This window comes from Canis lupus, chromosome 23 (genome assembly GCF_011100685.1).
Source record: "Canis lupus familiaris isolate Mischka breed German Shepherd chromosome 23, alternate assembly UU_Cfam_GSD_1.0, whole genome shotgun sequence".
Lineage (NCBI taxonomy): Eukaryota > Metazoa > Chordata > Mammalia > Carnivora > Canidae > Canis > Canis lupus.
This window is the reverse complement of record NC_049244.1, coordinates 27549859-27573741: the sequence shown is the minus strand read 5'-3', so window position 1 is coordinate 27573741 and position 23883 is coordinate 27549859. Positions and strand designations below refer to the sequence as shown.

Sequence of the window (23883 nt, the reverse complement as noted above, 5' to 3'; positions counted from 1 at the left end):
AAAGTTTAGTTTTTTTTATATTTAAGTGTCTAGTCTACCTGGAATTGATTTCTACACGTGATGGGAGGTATCAATCCAAGGGTTTTTCCCATATAATATCTATAGCAATTAGATTTGCTATGTAATTGACGATTTTGAAACTCAGTGACTTAAAACAACTACCACTTACTTAATTTATAATCCTATGAGCCTGAACTGAGCTGGGTTCCTTCATGTCCGTGGTCAGTTGCTAGTCACCTAGGTCACCAACAATTTTCATATGTTGGTCTAAAATCTAAGTATTTTACTGTACTTTATTAATTATAGTTTGCTTATAGATTCTCTTGGGTTTCTTTGTAGATAATCATATCATCAATGAAAGTTTGTTTTTTTTTCCTTATTTCTGTATATTTTATATTTCTTTTTCTTATCTTAATGTATTACCTAAGTCCTCTGCCACTGGAAGTTGACTGGTTATCCACTAGGGTGGCAGGTATATCGCTACTGAACTAGTTATCTCTCATCATTCAACAGGCATCCCTGGGCATCTTCAGATGACAGCAACAGATTGTAAAAGTGGACAAACTCCACTGTGGAGGCCTTTGTGTATCATGGTTGCCAACACGTGGTTCAGACTCTGAGTAAGATGGCATTAAAGTTACATGATAAGGGAACATAAATATGGAGAGAGGGATAATTGCTAGCCATTTTTGTAGTCAATTTCCCAAAATATCCATTGTTCATTAATGCTACAGTTCATCCTTGTTCCAGTGATCCATAATGTCATCTCTGTCATACATCAAGTTCCCATATATATGTGGTCTGTCTCTGGTATCTGCTCTTTTATATCCCAACACCAATCCTATAATACCTTAATTTCTGTATTTTAAAAATAAGTCTTATGTTGGCAGAAAAGTCCTTCCTTCTACTTTGCTCTTTTGAAACCATCTTGTTTATTGTATTTCGTGCCCTATTGCTGCTATAACAGATTACCACAAATTTAGTGGTCTAAAACAACAGACATTTATTATCTTACAGTTCTGTTGTTCAGAAGTCTGAAATGGGTCTCCCTGGGATAACATCAAAGTATCAGCAGAACTGCTTTCCTTTTTTTTTTTTAAGATTTTATTTATTTATTTATTTATTTATTTATTTATTTATTTATTTATTTGAGAAAGATAAAGCATGAGCAGGGAAAGAGGCAGAAGGAGAGGGAGAAGCCGACTCCCTGCTGAGCAGGAAGCCCACCCGCCCCAGGGGGCTGGATCCCATGACCCTGAGATCACTACCCACACCGAAGGCAGATGCTGCCACCCAGGTGCCCCGCCACTGCACTCCTTTCTGAACACCTTAGGAGAGAACCTGTGTCTTATTCCCTGAAGCTTCTGGAGGCTTTCCACTCACATTCTTGGCTCCATCTTCAAAGTGAGCAATATCAAGCCAAAACCTCATGCTACCATCTCTCCGGTTCTCCTTCTACTTCTTTCACTCATAAAGATACTGGTGATTGTATTGAGTTTAACTGCATAATCCAGGATAATCTCTGTTAGTCAGCTCTTTAGCAACCTTTGGCTAATTCACAGATTCTGATGATTAGTTAGTTTGTGGACATCTTAAGGGGCCATTATTCTGCCTACCAGATCTATTCTTGGCCTTTTTCTTTTTCATACATAATTCTGGAATCAGTTTGTCAAGTTCCATGAAATACTCCTTGGGATTTCAATTGGAATGATATTGAATTTATAGGTTAATTTGCATAGAATAATGTCTTTATTTTTGCCTTATTCCTTGCCATAAGCATATCTCTCCACTTATTTTATTCCTTAATGTCTTTCAATAAAAATATTTCATTATACTTATTATATTTATTCCTAAGTACCTTTCTTTTTATTTATTTATTTGCATTTCCTAGTTTTAGGGGACCTCTATTTTAGAATGCAATTAATTTTCATATGTTGGTCTGAAATCTAAGTATTTTACTCTACTTTATTAATTATAGTTTGCTTATAGATTCTCTTGGGTTTCTTTGTAGATAATCATATCATCAATGAAAGTTTGTTTTTTTCCTTATTTTTGTATATTTTATATTTCTTTTTCTTATCTTAATGTATTACCTAAGCCCTCTAGTACAATATAGATAAGAAGCACTGATAAGTGGCATTTTTGTTTCATTTCATCTGTTAATATAGTTAACTAAGTTGGTATACTTTTTCAATAAAATGATTCATCATTCTTGTATTAAACCCAATTTGGTCATGATGATAATTTTCTTATGCATTGCTTAATTCATTTTTTCTATTATTTTTATTTAGGCTTTTTCCATTCGTGTTTAAGAGTGAGGGTCAACCATTGTTTTCCTTCTTGAACTACCCTTATAGCATAGGTTTCAGGTTATACTACCTTTTAAAAAAGTTTTGGGGAGTTCCTGGGAGGTGCAGTTGGTTGTGTCCTACTCTTCGTTTCAGTTCATGTCGTGATCTCAGGGTCATGAGATAGTGCCCCCCATTGGACTCTGCTAGGCCTGGAGTCTGCTTGGGATTCTCTCCCTCTCCCTCTGCCCCCTCCCCCTCTTTCAAATAAGTAAATAAATCTTTTTTAATAAGTTTCCCTGGGTAGCTCAGCAGTTTGGCACCTGCCTTCGGCCCAGGGCGTGATCCTGGAGTCCCGGGATCAAGTCCCACTTTGGGCTCTCTGCATGGAGCCTGCTTCTCCCTCTACCTGTGTCTCTGCTTCTTTTTCTCTCTGTGTCTCTCATGAATAAATAAATAAAATGTTAAAAAAAATAAGTTTTGGAACAGTTTGTATGAAACATGTATATATAAATATATTCATGTAAAAAAAGATACAGTATGTGTCTTTTTCTTTAAAGTCCAAGAGAATTCTGAAAAGTAGACCAGGATTGCTGCTTCTGGGGCAAGTCTTTGATAATTTCATTTTTCTTGGGTAATTGATCTGCTTTGTCTTTTTCTCTTTCGGACGTAGTTTTGGTAAATTTTATTTTCCTAGGAGGTTTTGTGTTTCATCCACATATCCATTCAACATACATTTGTTCCTGACCATCAGATAATCAGCTCTAAATCTTTGTCCTGTTCCCTTTTAGTGTTTTCTTTATGCTCGTGTGTGTGTGTTGCTTTTGTCTTTGGTCTGTCTTGATGGAGATTTAATTTCACTAGTCTTTTCAGAGAATCAGTTTTGGACCCAAGGCTCTGGAGAAATGATGAGTTCCAGACCTGAGCCAAGAAACTTGTAAGAGAAGCTTGGGGACATAGCTTAATGTCAGATTACAAAGAAACTATTAGAAACTACTGGGGTTAAGGAGGGCATGTGATGTGATGAACACTGGGTGTTATACTATTTGTTGGCAAATTGAATTTAAATAAAAAAAATTAAATAATAAGAATAAAAGAAAACACTACTAGGGTAATATCAAGAGGAATCAATAGTCAACTTGAAGAGGCTGCCATTGGTCAAGGATGGGATAATTTGAGTTTTAATAATGGTAATAATTGCAATGGAGGGAATTTCATCAAATATGTTCAAAGACATGAGTTCATAAATGATATTTTTTAAGAAGTGGTCATCTTCAGACAATAATAGAAAATCAATTCATTATCTTAAAAACTGATTTTAAAAAGTGGGAGAATCTAGCATTTATCCTGCCTTTCCCATATGTACTATACCACTAGATAATGAAATAGCAGATAAAAGAGAATGTCTTTTTATAAGTAGTATTCCAATTAATAAATAAAGCATAATGATAGAATTAGGAAGCCAGCATTTTGCAACCCCCAGTGAATAAAGGCATTGTCAATGTTTTGTGCCAAGGTTATGAAAAGAGAGTTAGACATGTGCCTTATGATGAAAATACACACTGTCACCCATAGTCTTGCCAAAGGGATGGACCCTTGAGTCTGATCCAGGCCCTGAAATCCAGCTGCCAATTTGCAAGAAATGCCAAGAAAAGCAGAAAAGTTTGAACTTTACCATGCATTTGCAATAACAAAATCCATTGTTTTGGAAAATCTACAGGTCTAATGACCAGGCTTCTTCAAAAGGTTAATTTTATGGAAATAAAAGGGATTGAAAAGAAACTTACAGGTTAAAATAGACTTAAAGACTATTTCAATGTTTTTAAATTGGGAAGACTAACCTGTAATGCCGAAGGATGCACATTGCGTAATTTGTTTTTAAGGAAGTGGTAAGCATAAAAGTCATGGTAGTGGTTGGTTGTCATTTATGGGTAGAGTTGCCAGATTTAGAAAAACAAAATAAGACACCCAGGACTCCCAGTTACATTTGAATTTCAGATAAATGATGAATAATTTTTAGCGTATGTCCCAATATACTTGTTTATCCAAAGTCAGGCTTAACTTGGCTTCCTGTATTTTATCTGGCAAAATTTTGATTTTATTCAAGATGATAATGCAGCATTCTTGACAGCCTTCCTTGTAGCTGGAGTGCTCACGAGTCCCTTGGGGGCCAGAGCAATTTAAGTGAAGCCAATGGACAGGGCTTCAGGGAAAGCTGATTGCACTGGCGAATACCCTCCTAGTTCTTCGGGTGCTCAGCGTAGTGGAATGGGGTTTTGGAGTTGCAGCAGTCTTGTAGAGAGCCTGTGTCTTGGACTGTGAATTTCACAAGTTCCCAGGATGGCGAGAGGAAGCTGGAGGCGGGCATCTGCGCCCTTCCTTCAGATGAGTTAGGCTCTGATACAACCTTCATTGGTTGGTCCTGGTGAAATAGTTGCTCTTGATGGCAGGCCTCCGGAAGAACATAATACTCTGTCTGCTTTCCCCTTCTCTCCACCAGAAACATGAGGCGATTTCTCCCCAGCGCTCACTCTGAGAACCCCGTAGAACTCCTAGAGGTAAAGCTCACAAAAGGCTGAGCCCTCTTGAAGTTTTAACTCTCAGACTCATGGGCCCTGAGCCCCCCAAGTTTGTCAGTTATGGCTCAAGTTTTCCCAGGCTAGGACTGGTTCCCGTGGAGGTTGCGGCTCCAGGAAGTTGTGATTCTCTGCAAACACCCGTCTCTCTAATTGGGAAGGCAGAGGTTTGCCCTGTGACCTCAATTCTCTGCTGTCATTAGGAAGAGTTGTTGGTTTTCAGATCATTCAGGTTCTTACTGGTTAACAGTGGGACAGCTGCTTCCAGGCTCCTTGTAAGCCAGACTGTAAACCAGAAGTCTCAGCCGTTTATTTGTTCTTCCTCATATTTTTTCATTTATTGGAAAAACAAGGTAGCATTCAAGAAAACATTTTATTTTATTTTTTTTTTAATTTTATTTATTTATTTATGATAGTCACACAGTGAGAGAGAGAGAGGGGCAGAGACACAGGCAGAGAGAGAAGCAGGCTCCACGCACCGGGAGCCCGATGTGGGATTCGATCCCGGGTCTCCAGGATCGCGCCCTGGGCCAAAGGCAGGCACCAAACCGCTGCGCCACCCAGGGATCCCAAGAAAACATTTTAAATCCCCAGAAGATGACATGCCATGTTTTCCTTAATTTACATTCTTTTCCAGTCTTTGTTCGCAGGTATAAATGTTTTATTTAGCTATTCTCATTGTAAATATAGAAAAATTTTTGCTGTTTACTTAGCACATTTTTTTTTTAAGATTTTATTTATTCATGAGAGACACAGAGAGAGGCAGAGGCATAGGCAGAGGGAGAAGCAGGCAGAGCCTGATGCGGACTCAATCCCAGGACTCCAGGACCACGACCTGAGCCAAAGGCAGACACCCAACCACTGAGCTACCCAGGTGCCCCAGCACATCTTAAATATAGTTCACCATCAGAGTCTTCATAATTGTCTTTTCAGTGTTTACTTAATGTTCCACTTGGTTTATATGCATTAAATTTCATAACTTTGTTCATACTGAATATTGTTTTTCAACTTTCCCTGTTGGGAGTCACTCTTCGATTTTAGCTGGCGTCCGTTTATTGAACACAAGTACTTTACATCAGATATTTTCATTTCCAACTTAAACAGATGAAGAAACTAAGGCTTATGTATCACAAATAACTTACTCAAGGTTATGAAATGAGTAAATCAGAGCCAGGATTTGAACTTGGGTATGTTGAAACTCAAAAGCCTACATTCTTTACTTCCATGGTAACCTTCTGGGGGGGAGTTGACTTCCTAAAATAAAAACCCAGAAGTAGACTGTAATTTATAATAGGAATCATCAAACTTTTTCCCCCCAGTAAGAAATTGCAATTCATTATCACTTTACTAGTTCACCTTAATTTTTATTTTTAAGATTTTATTTATTTATTCATGAGAGACACACAGAAAAGAGGCAGAGACATAGGCAGAGGGAGAAGCAGGCTCCCCTTGGGGAGCCTGATATGGGACTCCATCCCGGGATCCAGGATCATGCCCTGAGGAAGGCAGACGCTCAAGCACTGAGCCACTCAGGTGTCCCTTAATTTTTTTTTTTCAAATTTAATGCCTTGGAATAGTACCAGTTAATGTTTATTTTGTACATAAGTGCAAAATCTTTCAAAATGATTTATGATTGTTTTCATTTAAATGTGTTTTGTTCATTGCCTGTTTACAACTGTTATCTTGATGTTTACATTTTGCATGTAAATTTTAATTTGTCAATCTGTTTCTTCTATTTACTCTTCAAATTTTAGAAAGTGGTTTAATCAAATGTCTGACATCAAATTCTAATTTATTCTAGCTTTCCTGTCAATAGCTAACTCCTGATTTTCAGTTTATTTCTGTAGATGGCCTAAGATGTTTAAAGTTAATTCCAAATTGTTTATAGTTTAGTCCCAATATCACTTATTCAATCAAGTGCTTCCTCCTGTTGTTTTGAGTGCAGTGGCATAAAGAGAATGCAGGCTTTTGGACAAAATCAATTTGGGTTAAATCCTGGCTCCAGACATTGATCCCCTTCAAGGTTAGGCGTAATCTCTTTTGGAAGAAGAGCTAGACTGTTCTCTGCTTTAGCCCCTAGAGCAGAGGGAACATAGCACCAGCCTATCACAGAAGAATATGAAACCTGCGCATCCAACTCCATACTTCTACCAACCTCAGAAAGTCCCAGGCTTGGAGGACATGGATCCGCAGGCCTAGTAAAGCTGTGGGACAGAGCAGAGCCAGTCTGATGTCTGCCCTCCAGAGGGTCTGGAAGGCGTCAGGCAAAGGGGCTTGTATTAGTAACCAGGATGCCGCTGTGGCTGAGCTGGGACCTTTGCCAGAGGCACATGGGTGATTACTGATCTAACCAAAGCAGAAGAAAACAAACACTCGGTGCCTCCAGGAAGAGAGAGAAAGGTGGACATACTAACCATTTCTCTACACCTTTACTGTACTGTGGGTGGATTAGTGAATGGGCTGGAAAGTCACTGTCATCCTTGATAGTGCGCTGCCCTGTAACTGAAAACCACTGCCCACCTGCCTATGCTGTGGGTCCCCTCCACGTTCCCACCATGCTTGTGTCTAGGGTATCCTCTCCAGGTACTCAGAACTGATAGTATTTGGGCCCATTTGCCTGCTTTTAGCTGTTTCTCTCTTGGTGATCTTGACTGTGCCTCCCCCAAATATATGCTTCCTGGCTTCTCTATAGGAGAAAGTGGACTTTGGCATGCTAAGTCTAGTGCTGTGTCTTACTTTTGCATTTTGTGTTATTTCTTTCACACACCCTACTATCATTCATTTTCAGTGTTTCCAGACTATTTTATTAAGGATTATTCTTTTGCCTTGGGGAGTACGGTTCCCTGGCTGTCGTACCCAATCCCATTATTCTTCACCATCTGCATCCAGGGTATCTCCACTATCATGTTGGTGCTGTGATCTAGTTTTTCACTTCTGAGCACTGGCAGATAAGAGCACAGGGGTGATGGACTTGTGGTGATGTTTCATCTGCTCCACCCTTAGAGACGTGTGTCCAGACACTTAGTAATCGCAAAGAGCCTTTACATTGCCCACAAATCTGAGCACATCTTCCTGGAAAAATTTGACCTGTGGTTTTGGGAGATGTTTTCCATGCACTGGTTATGTTTCTTCTAGATGTCCAGGCTTCAGGTCTTCATTATCTAGAAGGTGGTTCTTTCAATGACTCTGATTTCTAACAAGGAAATGGAGGAGAGATTTCCCAAGGGCTTTGAAAAACAATTCCTTGCTGACATTCATTGAGGCTCATTTCAGAGATACTATGATCATTCTTGGAGGATGCTCAAGTCAATGGAAAAAACTTCCCCCAAACATCGTTTCAGCATTTAAATACTTTGCTGCTCATTCCCATTAAATGTGGTAGAAACACTTTGAAATCTCCCCAAGTTCTATCAGCCCTATTAGGGAGGCACCTGGGAAATAAAAGTGATAGTTGAGACTCATGTCTCCTTGACATGAGGGGAAGATAGGAGTCAGAATATAGGTCCCTGGGTGGCGCAGCGGTTTAGCGCCTGCCTTTGGCCCAGGGCGCAATCGTGGAGACCCGGGATCGAATCCCACGTCGGGCTCCTGGTGCATGGAACCTGCTTCTCCCTCTGCCTGTGCCTCTGCCTCTCTCTCTCTCTGTGACTATAAAAAAAAAAAGAAGAAGAATATAGGATCTGTGTGCACTTAATTTCTAGCTCAGTGGTATTCTGAGTGTGACCCCCATGCCAGGAGCATTAGCATCATCTATGAACTTGTTAGAAAATGCATATTCTCAGGCCCTGTCCTACCCCTACTGAATCAAAACTTCTGGGAATGGGGTATGGGGATCTGTGTGAGCAAGCCCTCCAGGTGATTCTGAAGGCATGCTCACATTTGAGAACCCCTGCTGTGGTCTGACCACCCAGAATTGCCATTGGGAGTGCTACTTTGAATTTTTGCTATAGCTAAGTTGAAGCCTACTCAGTGGTAGTGGTCTTTGTTGGTCTGACTGATAAATTGCCCCAGTTTCCAGTCTTTTTTCAGTACTAACTAGTGCTGGGGTTTTCCCACACCATGAGAATAGAACTTTACTATTTGCTTTCACTGCTTTATGTGACAGGAAGATGAAATGATGGATGTTAAAATGATTTGAAAATGTTAGCATGGGGGATCCCTGGGTGGCGCAGCGGTTTGGCGCCTGCCTTTGGCCCAGGGCACTATCCTGGAGACCCAGGATTGAATCCCACGTCGGGCTCCCGGTGCATGGAGCCTGCTTCTGTCTCTGCCTCTCTCTCTCTGTGACTATCATAAATAAATAAAATTTTTTAAAAATTAATAAATAAATATATATATAAGTAAAAATATTAAAAAAGAAAGAAAGAAAGAAAATGTTAGCAGGGGTAGCCCCAGTGGCTCAGCAGTTTAGCGCCGCCTTCAGCCCAGGGCGTGATCTTGGAGTCCTGGGATCGAGTCCCACATTGGGCTCCCTGCATGGAGCCTGCTTCTCCCTCTGCTTGTGTCTCTGCCTCTCTCTCTCTCTCTCTCTCTCTCTCTCTGTGTCTCTAATAAATAAATAAAATATTTTAAAAAAATGTTAGCATGGGGCAGCCCTGGTGGCTCAGCGGTTTAGCGCCACCTTCAGCCCAGGGCATGATCCTGGAGACCCAGGATCGAGTCCCACGTCAGGCTCCCTGCAGGGAGCCTGCTTCTCCCTCTGCCTGTGTCTCTGCCTCTCTCTCTCTGTGTCTCTCATGAATAAATAAATAAAATCTTAAAAAAAAAACAAAAGACAATGTTAGCATGTAACATGTAAAATTCAGGGCAGTGTCAATGTAAAATTTTGTCCCCTTAGAGCCCTTAACTCAGCTAGATTTCCCCCATTCATTGTGCTGCCCGTCACAGTGTGGGTGTGTCACTTGGCACATCCAGTCACATCCTATGGAGTGTACCACTGTGAGATCAGAAATCGCAACAAATTTAGAACTTGCAAATATAGAAGATGCACTAGGTCCTGGAAGCATGGCAAATAAGAAACGGCTTTCCTGAGGCCCACATCTTGGAAAATCCTTTTTTTTTTTTCTGTTTTCCACTGTAAAAGAGGTAGATGAAGTGTTATATATGAGAAGGAGAGGGAAAGGAGGAAAAACAGCGTCCACTTACTGCCTAAGATCACTTTACTATTGTGTTAGTGAAAAGCAAACCTACTGGGGCCAGTGATCCTCAGTTGGTCCACACGGTGGCAGTGGCGAACCTGTAGAACCGGTCTCCGCCGGGGCTCTTTCTGTCCACCCAAGAAAGTGAAAAAGAAAGCACCTTCACACGTTAAACACGTGGGCATTTCAGGGAGAAGTTTTATTGGACTGAATTTATGACGGTGATTTCCCATTTGAGGAAAAGAGAGATGACTTATAGTTAAGTTCAAGTGTCATGATCCTTCAATTGCTCGTTTGATGTCCTAAGATAAACTGGTCAACGAAACAGAAATAGGCCCTCCTCCAGTTACACTTCCGTATGTCACTCTCTTTTTTTAAGATAATAGGTGGAATAGGTAATAGAAATCACAACTTAGCTGTTTAGCTCAGAGGGCTGAGTAACATATTCACTGTTTTGAGTCCAGCTTTGAATCTTGACGTCGCCACCACTTGTCACTCGCAAGTGTTTACATTTGACATTTTCGACTGAGACGTCAAAAGTCTCGTCAGTGGATAGGTTTGCATGAAACTGTCCAAGGTAAAACCATTATGAGGCTTCCTATTCCAGGGGCCAGTCTCAGAAGAGCTCACAACTAGCATCAGCAGTGGGGAGAACCGAAAATATGAGGCTTTCTAGGAAATAAAAGGTCTCTTTCAGGATTTCTTTAACTTCAGATTAGGTAAATTAGGTGGAGGTTGGACATTATTTCTCCTTACTTTGTAAAAGGATCTAGACAAGGATACCATGACCTTAATAAGTCTAAAACTATTTGGAACTGGGCATCTGGGTGGCTCAGTCGGTTAAATGTTTGCCTTGGGCTCAGGTCATGATCCCAGGGTCCTGGGATCGAGTCCGGAGTTGGGCTCCCTGTTCAGTGGGGAGTCTGCTTCTCTTGCTCCGTCCACCTCTTGCCCCTGCTCATGTTCTGTCTCTCTCTCTCTCTCTCTCTCTCAAATAAACCAAATCTTTTACAAAATAAAATAGAACTATCTGGAACTTGAAAACGTTTTGGAAGCATTTTGTCAGATATATACAGAGACACAGACTGTGCTGATTCTTTTATGACTTAGCAGGTCCCCCTGCCTTTGTTCCACAGGATATGCTGTTTCCTTTCTGCCTCCTTTCCCAGCCATGGGACTGTTTTTCTCCCTGACAAGTAAAGAATGACAAGCTCTTTTATTAAAATGATCAATAGTTCTATATATAAATTTCTGAATGTATATACCTGCCTCTGAAATTATCTTATTAAGAGTCCCTTAATAATAATCCTTTCATTTAATTGCAAAAGATACTATTGTAATAGTATGGCGAGGAAGGAAATACAGCTAATTATCAAGATGAATCACTTCACAGGGTGGAAATAAATGTTCACGTGTGTAAAAATAGCTAGTGATTGACGTGTTACAAAATTTCCACAAAATAGATTGCCATGCAATTTAGACTTGGATTTCTTCTCACAGACCACAAGAAACCTTCCTGACCAGGATTAGTGTCAGAGGAATATTTTTCATGAGGAAATGAGAAGCAGGGACTTCTCTGGGGCAGTTCAAAGACCAGGATGCTTTCTTAGAGATGTCACTCCGGCACATGTCTCCCCACTCCGCCTGTGATTTCCTGTCCTCTAGATCATTGCTCTTGGCATACTGTGGGCTTCAGCTTTCCCTCTGCGTGCAGGGGAGTCACTGGGAGATTCTGTGCGGAGGAGTGTCATGGTTGACTTAGGCTGGAACTAGATGTCCTGGGCTGTTCCAGCAGGAGGAGCAAGGAAGAGGCCCAGGCAACTGCAGGCGGTTTGAGAGGCCAGGGAGCGGGGCCTTTTATTTCTCCCTCTGACTTCATTTCTTTTTCTTTTTCTTCTATTTTTACTTTTTAATATTTTATTTATTCATGAGAAACAGAGAGAGAGAAAGACACAGGCGCGCGCACACACACACACACACACACACACACACACACACAGGCAGAGGGAGAAGCAGGCCCCATGCACGGAGCCCGGAGCCCGACGTGGGTCTCCATCCCAGGTCTCCAGGATCATGTCCTGGGCTGAAGGCGGCGCTAAACCGCTGAGCCACCCCCCCCCCCCCCCCCCCCACCCCTCGGGCTGCCCTCTGACTTCATTTCTTGCTGCCGCCTCCTTCTGCCCTGGGCCCCGGCCCACTGCTCTCCTTGCTGTTTCCTGAAGCCACTCAGCAAGTTCCCACTTGAGCCTTTTGACCTAGCCGTTCTCTCTGCCTGGAACACTCCCCCCAGGCATCCATGGAGCCTTCTCTCTCGCCTTTGGCAGACCTCACCTCACTGAGGCCTTTCGTGACCTGACTGTTTGAAATTGTCCCCAGGCCAGGCCGTCCCTGCCCCCTTCCCTGCCTTTACCTCTCCTTTGCGCTCATCGCCATCCAACATCCTAGGTATTGATTTGATCGTGGTCAGTCTCCCCATACATCTTGGGGTGGGGGTTAGCTGAGGAAGGGCCGGGCTTGTTCATGGCTGTACCCCTGACACCTGTACCTGCATCTGGCTCACAGTCGGGGATCCCATGGATGTCTGAAGTGAGCTCTGCTGTTTCCTGGCAGTGGGATTCAGGGCACCTCACGAGCCCGTGCCCCCACCTCAGGGGGTTATGGTGAGCAGAGTGGACGAAGCAGGATATGGAGGCACATTGTCACCCAGATGGGGGCCTTCGTGCCAGGCCTTCCTGCAGTTTTAGCTCACCTGTCAAATGCCCTCCAGTGGAAGAGGGTGTGTAGCTACCTTCTCAGACTAAGCATACACCTCTACTCACCATTTTGTTTATGGTCCAGGTCCTGGCCAGCTCTAAATCTAGACCTGTTGCTGGGTTTCCAAGAACCCCAGGACTTCCAGAACCTTCTTCCCAGGAAGCCCTCACACCCCACCCAGCCCACCTGTGCTTTCTGTCGTGCGCCAGCAATTCATAACCATGGGAAACCAGGTCTGGGTGATGTCCTGCCGCATTAAAACAGTCTGTCTCTCCTACCTGGTATGCCTGTCAAAGTCCCTGCTTTGGGCCTTGTTTGGTTTTCCCTGAGACCTTTTATAGTGCCAGATAAAAAGGGAAAGCCAGCATTTGCAAATTTGGTTCAACTGGCTGCTATTTCCCCACTCTTCAGGAAGGGCGAACTGTCGTAGCTATTTTTATTATAATTACTCATTCTCTCCTACCTCATTAAGCTGGCTTCTTTCAAGCATGAATACCTGGTGGAAATCTGCCTACCCTCTTATTATCGACCCACCTTTGTTCGCACACAAATGATTGCCATTTACAGCTCTCCTACCAGGCATCTTTTGTAAATAGTCTAAATTTTATTTTCTCAAAACAGAAAGAAATGTGATATCTTGCTAGTTCCACAGTTTCCTGGTTTTACTATTTGGCAGGTCCTGAGACTTAAACAAATGTTCTCTGTCTCCAAGTAAATTGGTGACACACAGCTCTTAGTTGAGAGAAGGGGATGCTGTGACCACCACTCTGGGCCCCAGAAACTCCTGACGTGGCTCCACTGGGGAATGGTTCGCACAACTCTCCCCACCGCACCCCTCCCCCCAGCCTCAGTTTCCCCGCCTCTTAGCAAGACCATTGTCTAATACTTGAGATATTCTGGGGATGTGTGTTCGGAGATGAAATTCACACATACCCCCACCCCCGCCCTGGGTGGCTCAGTCAGTTAAGCATCTGCCTTCTAGCAGGGGTCATGATCCCAGGGTCCTGGGAGTGAGTCCCACATTGGGCTCCCTGCTCAGCGGAAAGCCTGCTTCTCCCTCTCCCCGCTCCCCATGCTTATGCTCTTTTTCTCTGTCAAATAAATCTTAAAAAAAAAAAGAATATGAAAGTCCTCCCTCCCCCCACCACTCCCCATTATCATCATTATGGAATCAGAGAGAGAAAATGGAAAATAGATTTTGAGACTGTTAAAATTATTCCTTGCTGGTCTTCAGAGGCACAATTCAGATAAGAGAGCTTATCAATTATACTTTTGTTTCTACTCGAAAACTCATGACTGCTTACTCAAAGGCTCCTTGTTCTAATCTTCAAACATTGTTCAGTGTCCCAGATGAATGGCAACAAGTCCTGGGGGGTGGTATTTGGATGGGCCGAGAAGTAACAGTGTGAGATGGGCAGGCGGGATGAGCCCTGCTCAGCCTGAGAAGTGTTTGCTTTTGCAAGGATCCTGACTGAGCATCCCTAGGCCTTGTTCCGTTGTTGAAAATACTTGTGGCTTTTGTTTTTGGAACTTTTAAGAGAAAAATAAAAGGAACTTTGGGGCCTGGAGAGTTTCGTTTCAAAACGCAAACACGGGAGTTATGAGTCAGACGTGGACAGGATGTCGTTATCTTTTTAAAAAGCAGCTAAAATAGGATTCTTGATTTATCTGTTATCTTGATGTTTAATCCGGATTCCTGAGCACCGGGTCAGCCCCAGCACCTCCCCAGAGAGCGAGTGCCCGGCCTTGGCACACCCCCTGGTAAATCTGTGTGTCAGGGGAGGGCCTTCAGCTGGGAGGCCAGGCTGGTTCTCAAGGCAGAATTGGACTATTCGCTTTAACGTGCTTAGTAACACATAACGGTTAGAAATAAAAACTCCTACTGGGAGAAAGGGCACGCAGGAGTGTCACTGTCAGTGACATTATTTACTTCTAATCTCTTAGGACCTGCAGAGCTGAGTTTACTTTCTAGAAAAGTCTAGTATATTTTCTAGAAAATTCTAGTTTATCTCCTAGAAAATTGCATTCTTATCACTGCAAGAGGATTTTATTTCCAAACGATTATACTTTGGGGCAGGAGTTTTGGAATCATAGAGAGGTTGAGGGGATTCTGTGCATTGATAATTGTCAAATTAAGGGAGGAGAAAAAAAAGTGTTTTGAGTGGGAGACTTCTCTTTACTTGTCCATAACAGAGGGCAGATACTGGCATTTAAATAGAAGTCAGCAGCTTCTCTGCACCAAATAAAGAATGTTACGCTAAGAAGGGTAAATCCTTCTTAGCGTAACATTCTTTATGTTTATTGCAAATCAATAAACATTCTTTATGTTTATTCTTTATTTTTAACATTCTTTACTGACCAGAGAAAGGCCAGGAGAATTTTAATCCATGGGATTTTCATGGCTAGGAAAGCTGGGCTGTATTATCGGGATCACAACAATCAGCCGGTGGTGGTGGTTGACGTGTTTGTGTGTATGAATGGCAGGTAGTGGGATGTGGGAATATGTCATTTAAGTATGTAAAATAATTCTAGTAATCATTCTTACCTAAAACTTAAGTGTGTGGCCAGAAAGGCGAGTAGTGACGCACCGGCGTCCTGCTGAACCCTGGGTAAGAAAATCGTGGCAAACACTAGGTCTGTTTTGGAAACGTTCTAAAACCAGACTAACACAGCGAGCCATTTTAAATGTAACTTGCTACGTGTTTGGAGAGAAACACATACCCCTTTATTAGGAACATGAAACAAATCTTTGAGCTGCAGTATCAGGGCGGGTAGGTTTAATTGCTGGGATTAATAAATCACAGCTGCAAAAGTCACATTCTTGGCAGGATTCTTTATTCAGCTGTTTTCCCCCTGCCTCCTTACGTTCCAGATTTATGGTCTGCATTATGTCTGGAGCCAGCAGTCAGCTTGCTCTTTTCCTCTGCGGCTGTTACGTGGCTGCCCTGGGAGTCCACGCCGAGGAGCCGTGCGTGGCCGAAACCCAGGAAGCTGAACACTACGTGGCTGCCGTGTACGAGCACCAGTTGATTCTGACTCCCAACCCTCTGGCTCTCGTGAGCCGCAAGCAGGCCTTGGAGCTAATGAACCAGAACCTCGACATCTATGAACAGCAAGTGATGATCGCAGCCCAAAAGGCAAGAAATGCTCCCCCAGCTTGTCTAGCAGAACACGGCAGATTGCCCTTTGGCTCTCGGTCGGTGCTGCCCGCAGCCCCTCTGGAAAATTAGTCCAGCTGGTAAAATGGAGCAGAAGTAGTCCATTGGCCAGGGGCTCGCTACTCGGTGGTCCATGAACGGGCCGGCATCCGCAGCCCTCTGGAGCCTGTGAGAAATGCATAATTTGGGTACCACCCTGGATGTGAATCAATTGACATTGTACCAAGATCCCCAGGTGCTGTTTTTCACCTCATGTCTGTGAAGGCCAGAGCTAACCCCTGGTTCTCGGTGAGGCTGTGCAGAGGGATTGCTTGCCCAGTGGGTGCCCGGGTCTCATACCCGCAGAGTCAGCTGGGGTGTAGGCAGGGCACTGGGATTTTTGAAGGCTCCAGTGGATTCCAATGCACAGAAAAATCTGGAAACTACCAGGCTTGAGGGTCTCTCATGCTTTCTGAGGCATTCAAAATAGTAAGCATCCACAGGACTGCTGTTGGCTACCTTTAGATTATTTGGGGCTCGTTTCTGGTCTCTGTTCTAGACCATGAACAGCCTGGGAACTCAGTGCAGACATAACAGAGATGGACAAAGGGAGGACGTTGCCAGCCTTTGTGAAGGCTTCCTGCTTGGCCCTTATGTGCCATTCCTGCCAGGAAGGGTGGGGCACAGGGGGAAATGTTGGTGCCATATGTGACTGCAAGAAAGTGCCCTGTTGGGAAATCCATCACCAAAGGGAAGTTTGGACTCTCACCTGGTGGTGGTGGGGGTAAGCCCTGCCCTACCTTAACACGGGGTAAGCCCATGTGAGCAAACCTCCCCGGTCTGTGAGTTTAGAGGCCAGAACGGGCTATACGCCGGCAGGTCCTGCCTAAGCGGTCCTGGTCTCTGTTCAGGGCAGTCAGGATTGCCTGGGCAGCCACTCTCTTTGCTACATTTAAAAATTCTAACCCATTATATTTTGTGTGTGTATATATAAAATTATAGGTTACTTTAAAAAATACACACACATATATATATATGACTAATATTGGAAGGGAACCTAAAGACCTGGTCCAGCTTCTTCTGATGGGTGACACTCCTTTCTTGTTCCAAGCCCCACATCCAGTTTTTCCCTGAACACCTTCTGTGGCCCAGAACTCACTGTTTCATGAGAGAGTGGGAACTTCTGGTAAGGTCTGCCTTTCAATGAACAGTCAGCCTCCCTGCAACTGCCACCCATTGTTCTGTCCTCGGAGCTGAACAGACTGAGTGCCTTACCACAGCGTGCCGTTTCCCGCAGATTTGAGGACAGCCATCATGTCCTCCCCCCACCCCCAGGCCATATATCCCTGCTACCACAGACTTTCCAGATTATCTGTGTGCCCAGAGCTGTAGGAAGTTCTCCGTGAGGGCAGGGTGCAGGAGATCTGGCACCATTCTTGTTTGAGACGTTATTCCCAGAAAGCAGTTGGTAGCCACATCTCACTGTGGATTCATAGGGCATTTGCTGTCAACTAACACTCCTGAGCCTTTTTCACACACAGACACACATGCTGCTAATTGCCATCCTGTACATTCAAAGTTCATTTCTTTAACCTGAGCGCACAACTTCACATTTATGCTGTAGAATTTCATCATCCCTGCCTGTTGGGCTATTTGGGGATCTTTACCGACATCCTGCATATCAGTTACCTTCACGTCATTCACACATTTGATACACACCTCATTTATGTCTACGCTGAAGTCAGTGTAAAAAAATCCCAGGCTGGGCCTTCAGCCTCCTGATGACACAGAGCCACTCCAGAGCATTCTGTGCAGGGGTGCCTTGCAGCCACCCCCTGCTTCTCTGTCCTGTCCATAAAACCATTCTAAGATGTTTGCAAATGCCATGCTGCACCAGAGACTGCGACTATAGCAGTGCCCTGCCTTTCAGTAACCAGCCCCCGAAGGAAACCTGTAACATGTTCTCATCGAACCATGCTGGCTGCAAGCATCTTTCCTTCTCTGTGTGGTCCAAAAGCAAGGATGAAGCTGTGGGGCTGATCATTTTTAGTGCTTGCCGATACCTCGGCGCCCTTGTGTGATTATATGGGTTAAAGCAACTTCTAAGACAAACTGATGCCGAGCACATGTCAAACTTTTATATCAAACTTGCTGGAAGGCAGGGGTTCCTGAATAAGCCAACTGAAATATTTCTCTCTTGGTAGAGATATTTCTAGGGAAGGAAAGGAGTCCAACTTAAAGATACTAGGCTGGTCCATCAGCTGGGTTGGTAGCCTTAGTCCCCAAGGAATTCTTGATCTCTTTGAGGTCTCTCAGAAAATTGCTCATTTATCAGGAATGCTAATTGCTTTCTAGATGGAGTGGTAATCACATTAGACCCAAAGTTCTGCCTGGCTCAGGCTTGGTTCCTCTTTATTCCTGGAAAATATGTATTCAGGAAATGCAATTTAACCTTAATATTAATCTAATATGTATACATGATTTAAGTGCTATTGTCCAAGAGAAACATTCAGCGTTCTCAAAGTTTTGTTTTTAATTAAGGAAAACATTTGTCCAGGTATTATTTTCAAGAAGTTAAAAACATGACTGTAATACTAATATAGGATGAACATGTGCCATTGCTGTTATTTAACTCACTGATTAATAAAGAAATAGTAAGATGGTAAAGCTGGTTCAAAAGAGCATCTGAGGAACAGAAGCATGGATCAGTCAGTCACATGAATGTTGAATGAATTTGCAAATCAATACAAAACTGGCTAACATACTATGGGGCAATACGATTATAATCTTTGAGGTGATTTATTAAATAACAAAGCCAAATGGTGATACATTCACTAGACAAATAATCCTTTAGTGAGCCTGTCAAGCAGTATCCTAGGTATGTCTGAAAGGCAGACATTCTTCATCTTTTTTGCCCAGTTTGCAGTAACTTTGCTTTACGAGGTGCTATAAGATGACCAGTCTCACTCTCTACTGGAAGGAGTAGACATTGGCATCATCCTTCTGGAAGGCTGGCAGTGTAAAGAACTGAAAATGCTTCATATCCTTAAGCCAGTATTTTCATTTACACAACTTTATTCTAAAGAAACAATCAGAAATTGCAAAGACTCGTGAGCAACATTTCATTCAGTAAGTGTTTTGAGCACCCTGAATGCAGATGGTCACCACGGCCTCCTAAATAGAATGCGGCCAATGCAAATAACATTTTTGAAGGTATCTGTATAGTCTTGAGGCTCTAGGTAGTAAGAAAAGTCAAGATGAAAAACAGGTCTTGTATTAAAATAATAATAAATTATAATTAATATTGTTATCTCGTTTATACAGAGAAAAAAAAACTAATATTAACTAATATTTTGTTTTCTGAGTTTTCTAGTTAAACTTTTGAAGCTTTTTTAACCAGAAAAAATATTATAAAGTTTGCAGTGCATTCCAGAAATAAGTGACTCAAATTGCCGCTTATTTTAGATTATTCATACCTTCTCTGCCTTCCTCCTCCACCTTTTACTTTGACATTTTAAGCTATGTAAGTGGAAAGTAGCAGGAGAATGAGGCCCTGATGCTGAGTGCTGAGGGCACCCCATTTGTTTGGATTTCATTACATAACTGCAGATGTCACCGGAGCCCCGGGCCAGCACAGAGAGCCTAGGGTGTCTACAGGTTTAGGGCAAACCTCACAGGGTGGTTAGAATTCTGAAGGGAGCCTCCTAATTCCCAGCCAGGGAACTGCAAGTTAGAACAAGTCCTTATTTCTATGCTAAAATCAACACACTTGACTTTTTACCCACCAGCCCAGTGGGTAACTGGCAACTTGGCTGCATGTTAGAACCACCGGTGTGGGGCGCCTGGGTGACTTAGTTGGTTAAGTGTCTGACCTTTGAGGTCGGTTCAGGTCATGATCTCAGGGTCATAAGATCGAGCTCTATGTCTGTCGGGCTCACACCCTTAGCATGGAGTCTGCTTGGAATTCTTTCTCTCTCTCAGTCTCTACCCCTCCCCTCCCCCTGCTCTGTCTCTCAAAAGAAACAAAATCTTAAAAAAAAAAAAAAAAAAAAAAAGAATCACCTGGGAACCTTACAACAAGCACTGTGGTCAGACCCAGTCAAATGAAGCAGACTTTTTAGGAGTGGGGCCCAGCATCGTCCCTAAATAGTGTTTTTTTCAGAAACTCCCCATGTGGTTTAGATGCATGATAAGTGGAAACTACCAGACTGGAGCCACCCCATCTGTTAACAAGCCCAGGATTCAAGGCCTTCGTTCTGTGTCCCATACTCCACTGCACATCAGGAACTCCAAATCTCTCCTGACTGCTTTCTGCTTCAACCTCACTCAATCCGTCCTTCCCTGACATGACCTCAGGTATGGTTAAGGGTTGTTTCTAAAGCAACAACTAGGCCAAGTGAGATGCCTTCCCCAAGACTAAGATCCCTGTTGAGAGCCCGGCCGCCATCTTTATACCTCTGGTTCCTGGCACAGAACAACTGCTTGATGGCTGTCAGATGTGTGAACGAAAGAGTGAACAAATGAAGGGGTGCTTCCTATTACCTGATCACATCCTATACTTTGATGTGTTTGACTTACAGGGTGTACAGATTATCGTGTTTCCAGAAGATGGCATTCATGGATTCAACTTTACAAGAACATCTGTTTACCCATTTTTGGACTTCATGCCTTCTCCCCGATTGGTCAGGTGGAACCCATGCCTGGAGCCCCACCGATTCAGTGACACAGAGGTATGTGAGGGTCCCAGCCTTGCTCCTCAGGGCTGAGGGCATGCAGACATGAACTGAGCCACTAGCCAAAAGCCAAGACATGTTAAAGGAGCCCGAAAGGAGACCCTAGGATCCTAAAAAAGGAAACCCACACTCCCCAGCCTCCCTGTGCTACATAGTCACTCAGTTAAAGAATATCTGGTATTATGGGACATTTACTCATCTCTGGATTGTTCTATTTATTAATTACTAATTACACAAGAAATACATGAATATATGCTTAGAAAATAAATGAATCAGAAGTAAAAAAAAAAGTCAAAAAAATAAAAATAAAAATAAAGAAGTAAAAAAAAAAGTCATCTTCACATATAGCCCACCCATCACCCTGCTTCTCTTCCTAGAGAAACTGCCATCAAGTTTAATGTGCATCCAACTATATTCTTTTCTATACATTTCATAGTTATTGACATCCTTTTTTTTTTTTAAGATTTTTTATTTATTCATTCGTGAGAGACAGAGAGAGAGAGAGAAAGAGACAGAGACACAGGCAGAGGGAGAAGCAGGCTCCATGCAGGGAGCCCGACCTGGGACTCGATCCCGGGTCTCCAGGATCACACCGTGGGCTGAAGGAGGCGCTTAACCGTTGAGCCACCCGAGCTGCCCTTAAAAGATCTTTGTTTCATTTGGTCAGTGCAAGGTTAGAAGAGTCTTTTGAATTTTTGCCAATCTTATGAAGGTGCAAAATGATATATCATTATCTTAATTTGCATTTCATCATTACTAATCTTGCTGTCTTCTCAGATGTCCCTATTTGTTCTCCCATGAGTCACCTCTTCATATCCTGTGCACCTTTTCAGTAGAGTTTTTTTACTGACTTATTATAGAAGTTTACATATTATAGATATAATACTTTTCTAGCTTAAAATCATAAGACAGGGATGCCTGGGTGGCTCAGCAATTACGCATCTGTCTTTGGCCCAAAGCGTGATCCTGGAGTCTCCAGATGGAGTCCCACGTCGGGCTCTCTCCGGGAGCCTGCTTCTCCCTCTGCCTGTGTCTCTGCCTCTCTGTCTCTCATGAATAAATAAATAAAATATTTTAAAAAATAAAATCATAAGACAAAAGGCAGGATTTTAAAAATTCATTTATTTATACCTTGTTTTCTTTAGGTCCTCCAGCGCCTGAGCTGTATGGCTGTCAAAGGAGATATGTTCCTGGTGGCCAATCTTGGGACAAAACAGCCTTGTCAGAGCAATGATCCAGGGTGCCCAAATGATGGAAGATACCAGTTTAACACCAATGTCGTGTTCAGCAATAATGGAACCCTTGTTGATCGCTACCGCAAACACAACCTCTACTTTGAGGGAGCTTTTGATGCCCCTCTCAAAGTGGATCACGTCATCTTTGATACCCCCTTCGCCGGCAAATTTGGCATCTTCACCTGCTTTGATATATTGTTTTTTGACCCTGCCATTAGGCTCCTCAGAGACTCTGAGGTGAAGCACGTTGTGTATCCAACTGCCTGGATGAACCAGCTTCCACTCTTGGCAGCCATTCAGATTCAGAGGGCTTTTGCCATTGCGTTTGGCATCAACTTTCTAGCTGCTAACATCCACCACCCATCTCTAGGGATGACAGGAAGTGGTATACACAGCCCCCTGAAGTCGTTTTGGCACCATGACATGGAAACCTCCAGAGGTCATCTTATAATTGCTCAAGTAGCTAAAAATCCACTGGGTCTCACTGGTACAGAGAATGCCACAGGTAAAACGGACCCATCCCATAGTAAGTTTTTAGAAATCTTGGCAGGTGATCCATACTGTGAAAAGGATGCTCAGGAAGTCCACTGTGATGGAGCTACCAAATGGAATGTGAACACTCCTCCGATATTTCACTCTGAGATGATGTATGACAATTTCACCCTGGTCCCTGTGTGGGGAAAGGAAGGCTACCTCCGTGTCTGTGCAAATGACCTTTGCTGTTACTTACTTTACCAGAGGCCCACTGTGTCCAAAGAGCTGTATGCCCTGGGGGTCTTTGATGGTCTTCACACCGTGCACGGCACTTACTACGTTCAAGCTTGCGCCCTGGTCAAGTGTGGGGGTCTTGGCTTTGACACCTGTGGACAGGAGATCACAGAGGCCACAGGGAGATTTGAGTTTCACCTGTGGGGGAACTTCAGTACTTCCTATATCTTTCCTCTGCTTCTTACCTCAGGGATGACCCTGGAAACCCCTGATCAGTTTGGCTGGGAGAATGACTACTCTTTCCTGAGGAAGAGTGGGCTGTCCTCTGGCCTGGTGACAGCAGCTCTGTATGGGCGGCTGTATGAGAGGGACTAGGGCAGTGTGGGGTGTGCGGCCCGGCACTTGCCCAGCCTGCAGCCCACAAGCACTGGGACTGTCTCTCTGCCCCAGAGCCCATCATGGGAGCTGTGGGACAAAGTAGGAGAGGTCGATTCCCCCATGGCCTCTTCCTCTTTGATGTGAACCATTGAGTCTTTTCTGATAGTCTCTGCTCACATTTACCATTTCCAAGCCACATCTTCCTCTAGCAAATCTCTCATTCCACAACTGATTTTAAGGGCAAAAACAAAAATAAATGTCAGTTTATATTTTATACATCCACAAAGCGGTGGGTTTTTATGCGTGTTTTCCTTGTTCTTGTTGGTCGTGACACCCAGGATGTGCAAGTATCTTAATTCTCAAACACTGTCTGAGGTAAGAAACAAACTCTCAAAGCAATAGCTGTATTAGAAATGGCTGCGTGGGCCCTTTTCCATTCTGGATGAACAGAATTCTATCCAGATGAAGTGGTAATGCCAGAGCTATCGGCAACAGCCGAAATGTGGATCTTGAAGCAGCTTTTAAAAATAGAAGGGAAGTTTTCCTTCCATCTGCCTTTCTGTCAGTGAATGGAATGTGTCAGGCAGGACTCATAATAACTGGAAAGAAGGAGTGCAGTGCCCCAGAAGGGGAGGGAGGACGAGGGAGGGAGGAGGGAAGGAGGGGAGAGAGGAGGCGGCTGGAAATAAGTGCTGAAGAGAGGGGCAGCAGTGGGAAAGTATGAGTAAGAGGATTCTTTCTGCACCATGTGTCTCATCCAGGGATTCCAGGGACCTTAATAAATCATGCTAACTTTGGGCAAGAGCCTTCCAGTTGCCTAAACGAGCAAGATGGAATGTGGGTGTGATTCCATGAGCAGTCCCCAGAGGGCCTGCCCTTGGAGAGAGGCATCTCACCTCTTGAAAAGTTGTAAAAACTGCCATGGAGGTGAGCCCA

The 23883-nt window shown here is 43.4% G+C and overlaps 1 protein-coding gene across 3 annotated transcripts in view; it reads left to right on the top strand.

The window, feature by feature from the left end:
* BTD (biotinidase) overlaps window positions 1-23233 on the top strand; it is a 31851-nt gene extending 8618 nt beyond the window's left edge. For 2 of the 3 annotated variants that reach the window (XM_038570795.1, XM_038570794.1), the window contains 3 exons: window positions 15629-15893; window positions 20474-20623; window positions 21772-23233. In XM_038570795.1, the coding sequence (XP_038426723.1) occupies window positions 15629-15893; window positions 20474-20623; window positions 21772-22944 (1588 nt within the window). In that variant the 3' untranslated portion in view covers window positions 22945-23233. Of the gene's footprint in view, window positions 1-513; window positions 621-15628; window positions 15894-20473; window positions 20624-21771 lie in introns of all 3 variants that reach the window. The other variant, XM_038570796.1, reaches the window with a different exon arrangement.
* The last annotated feature ends 650 nt before the right edge of the window (window positions 23234-23883 follow it).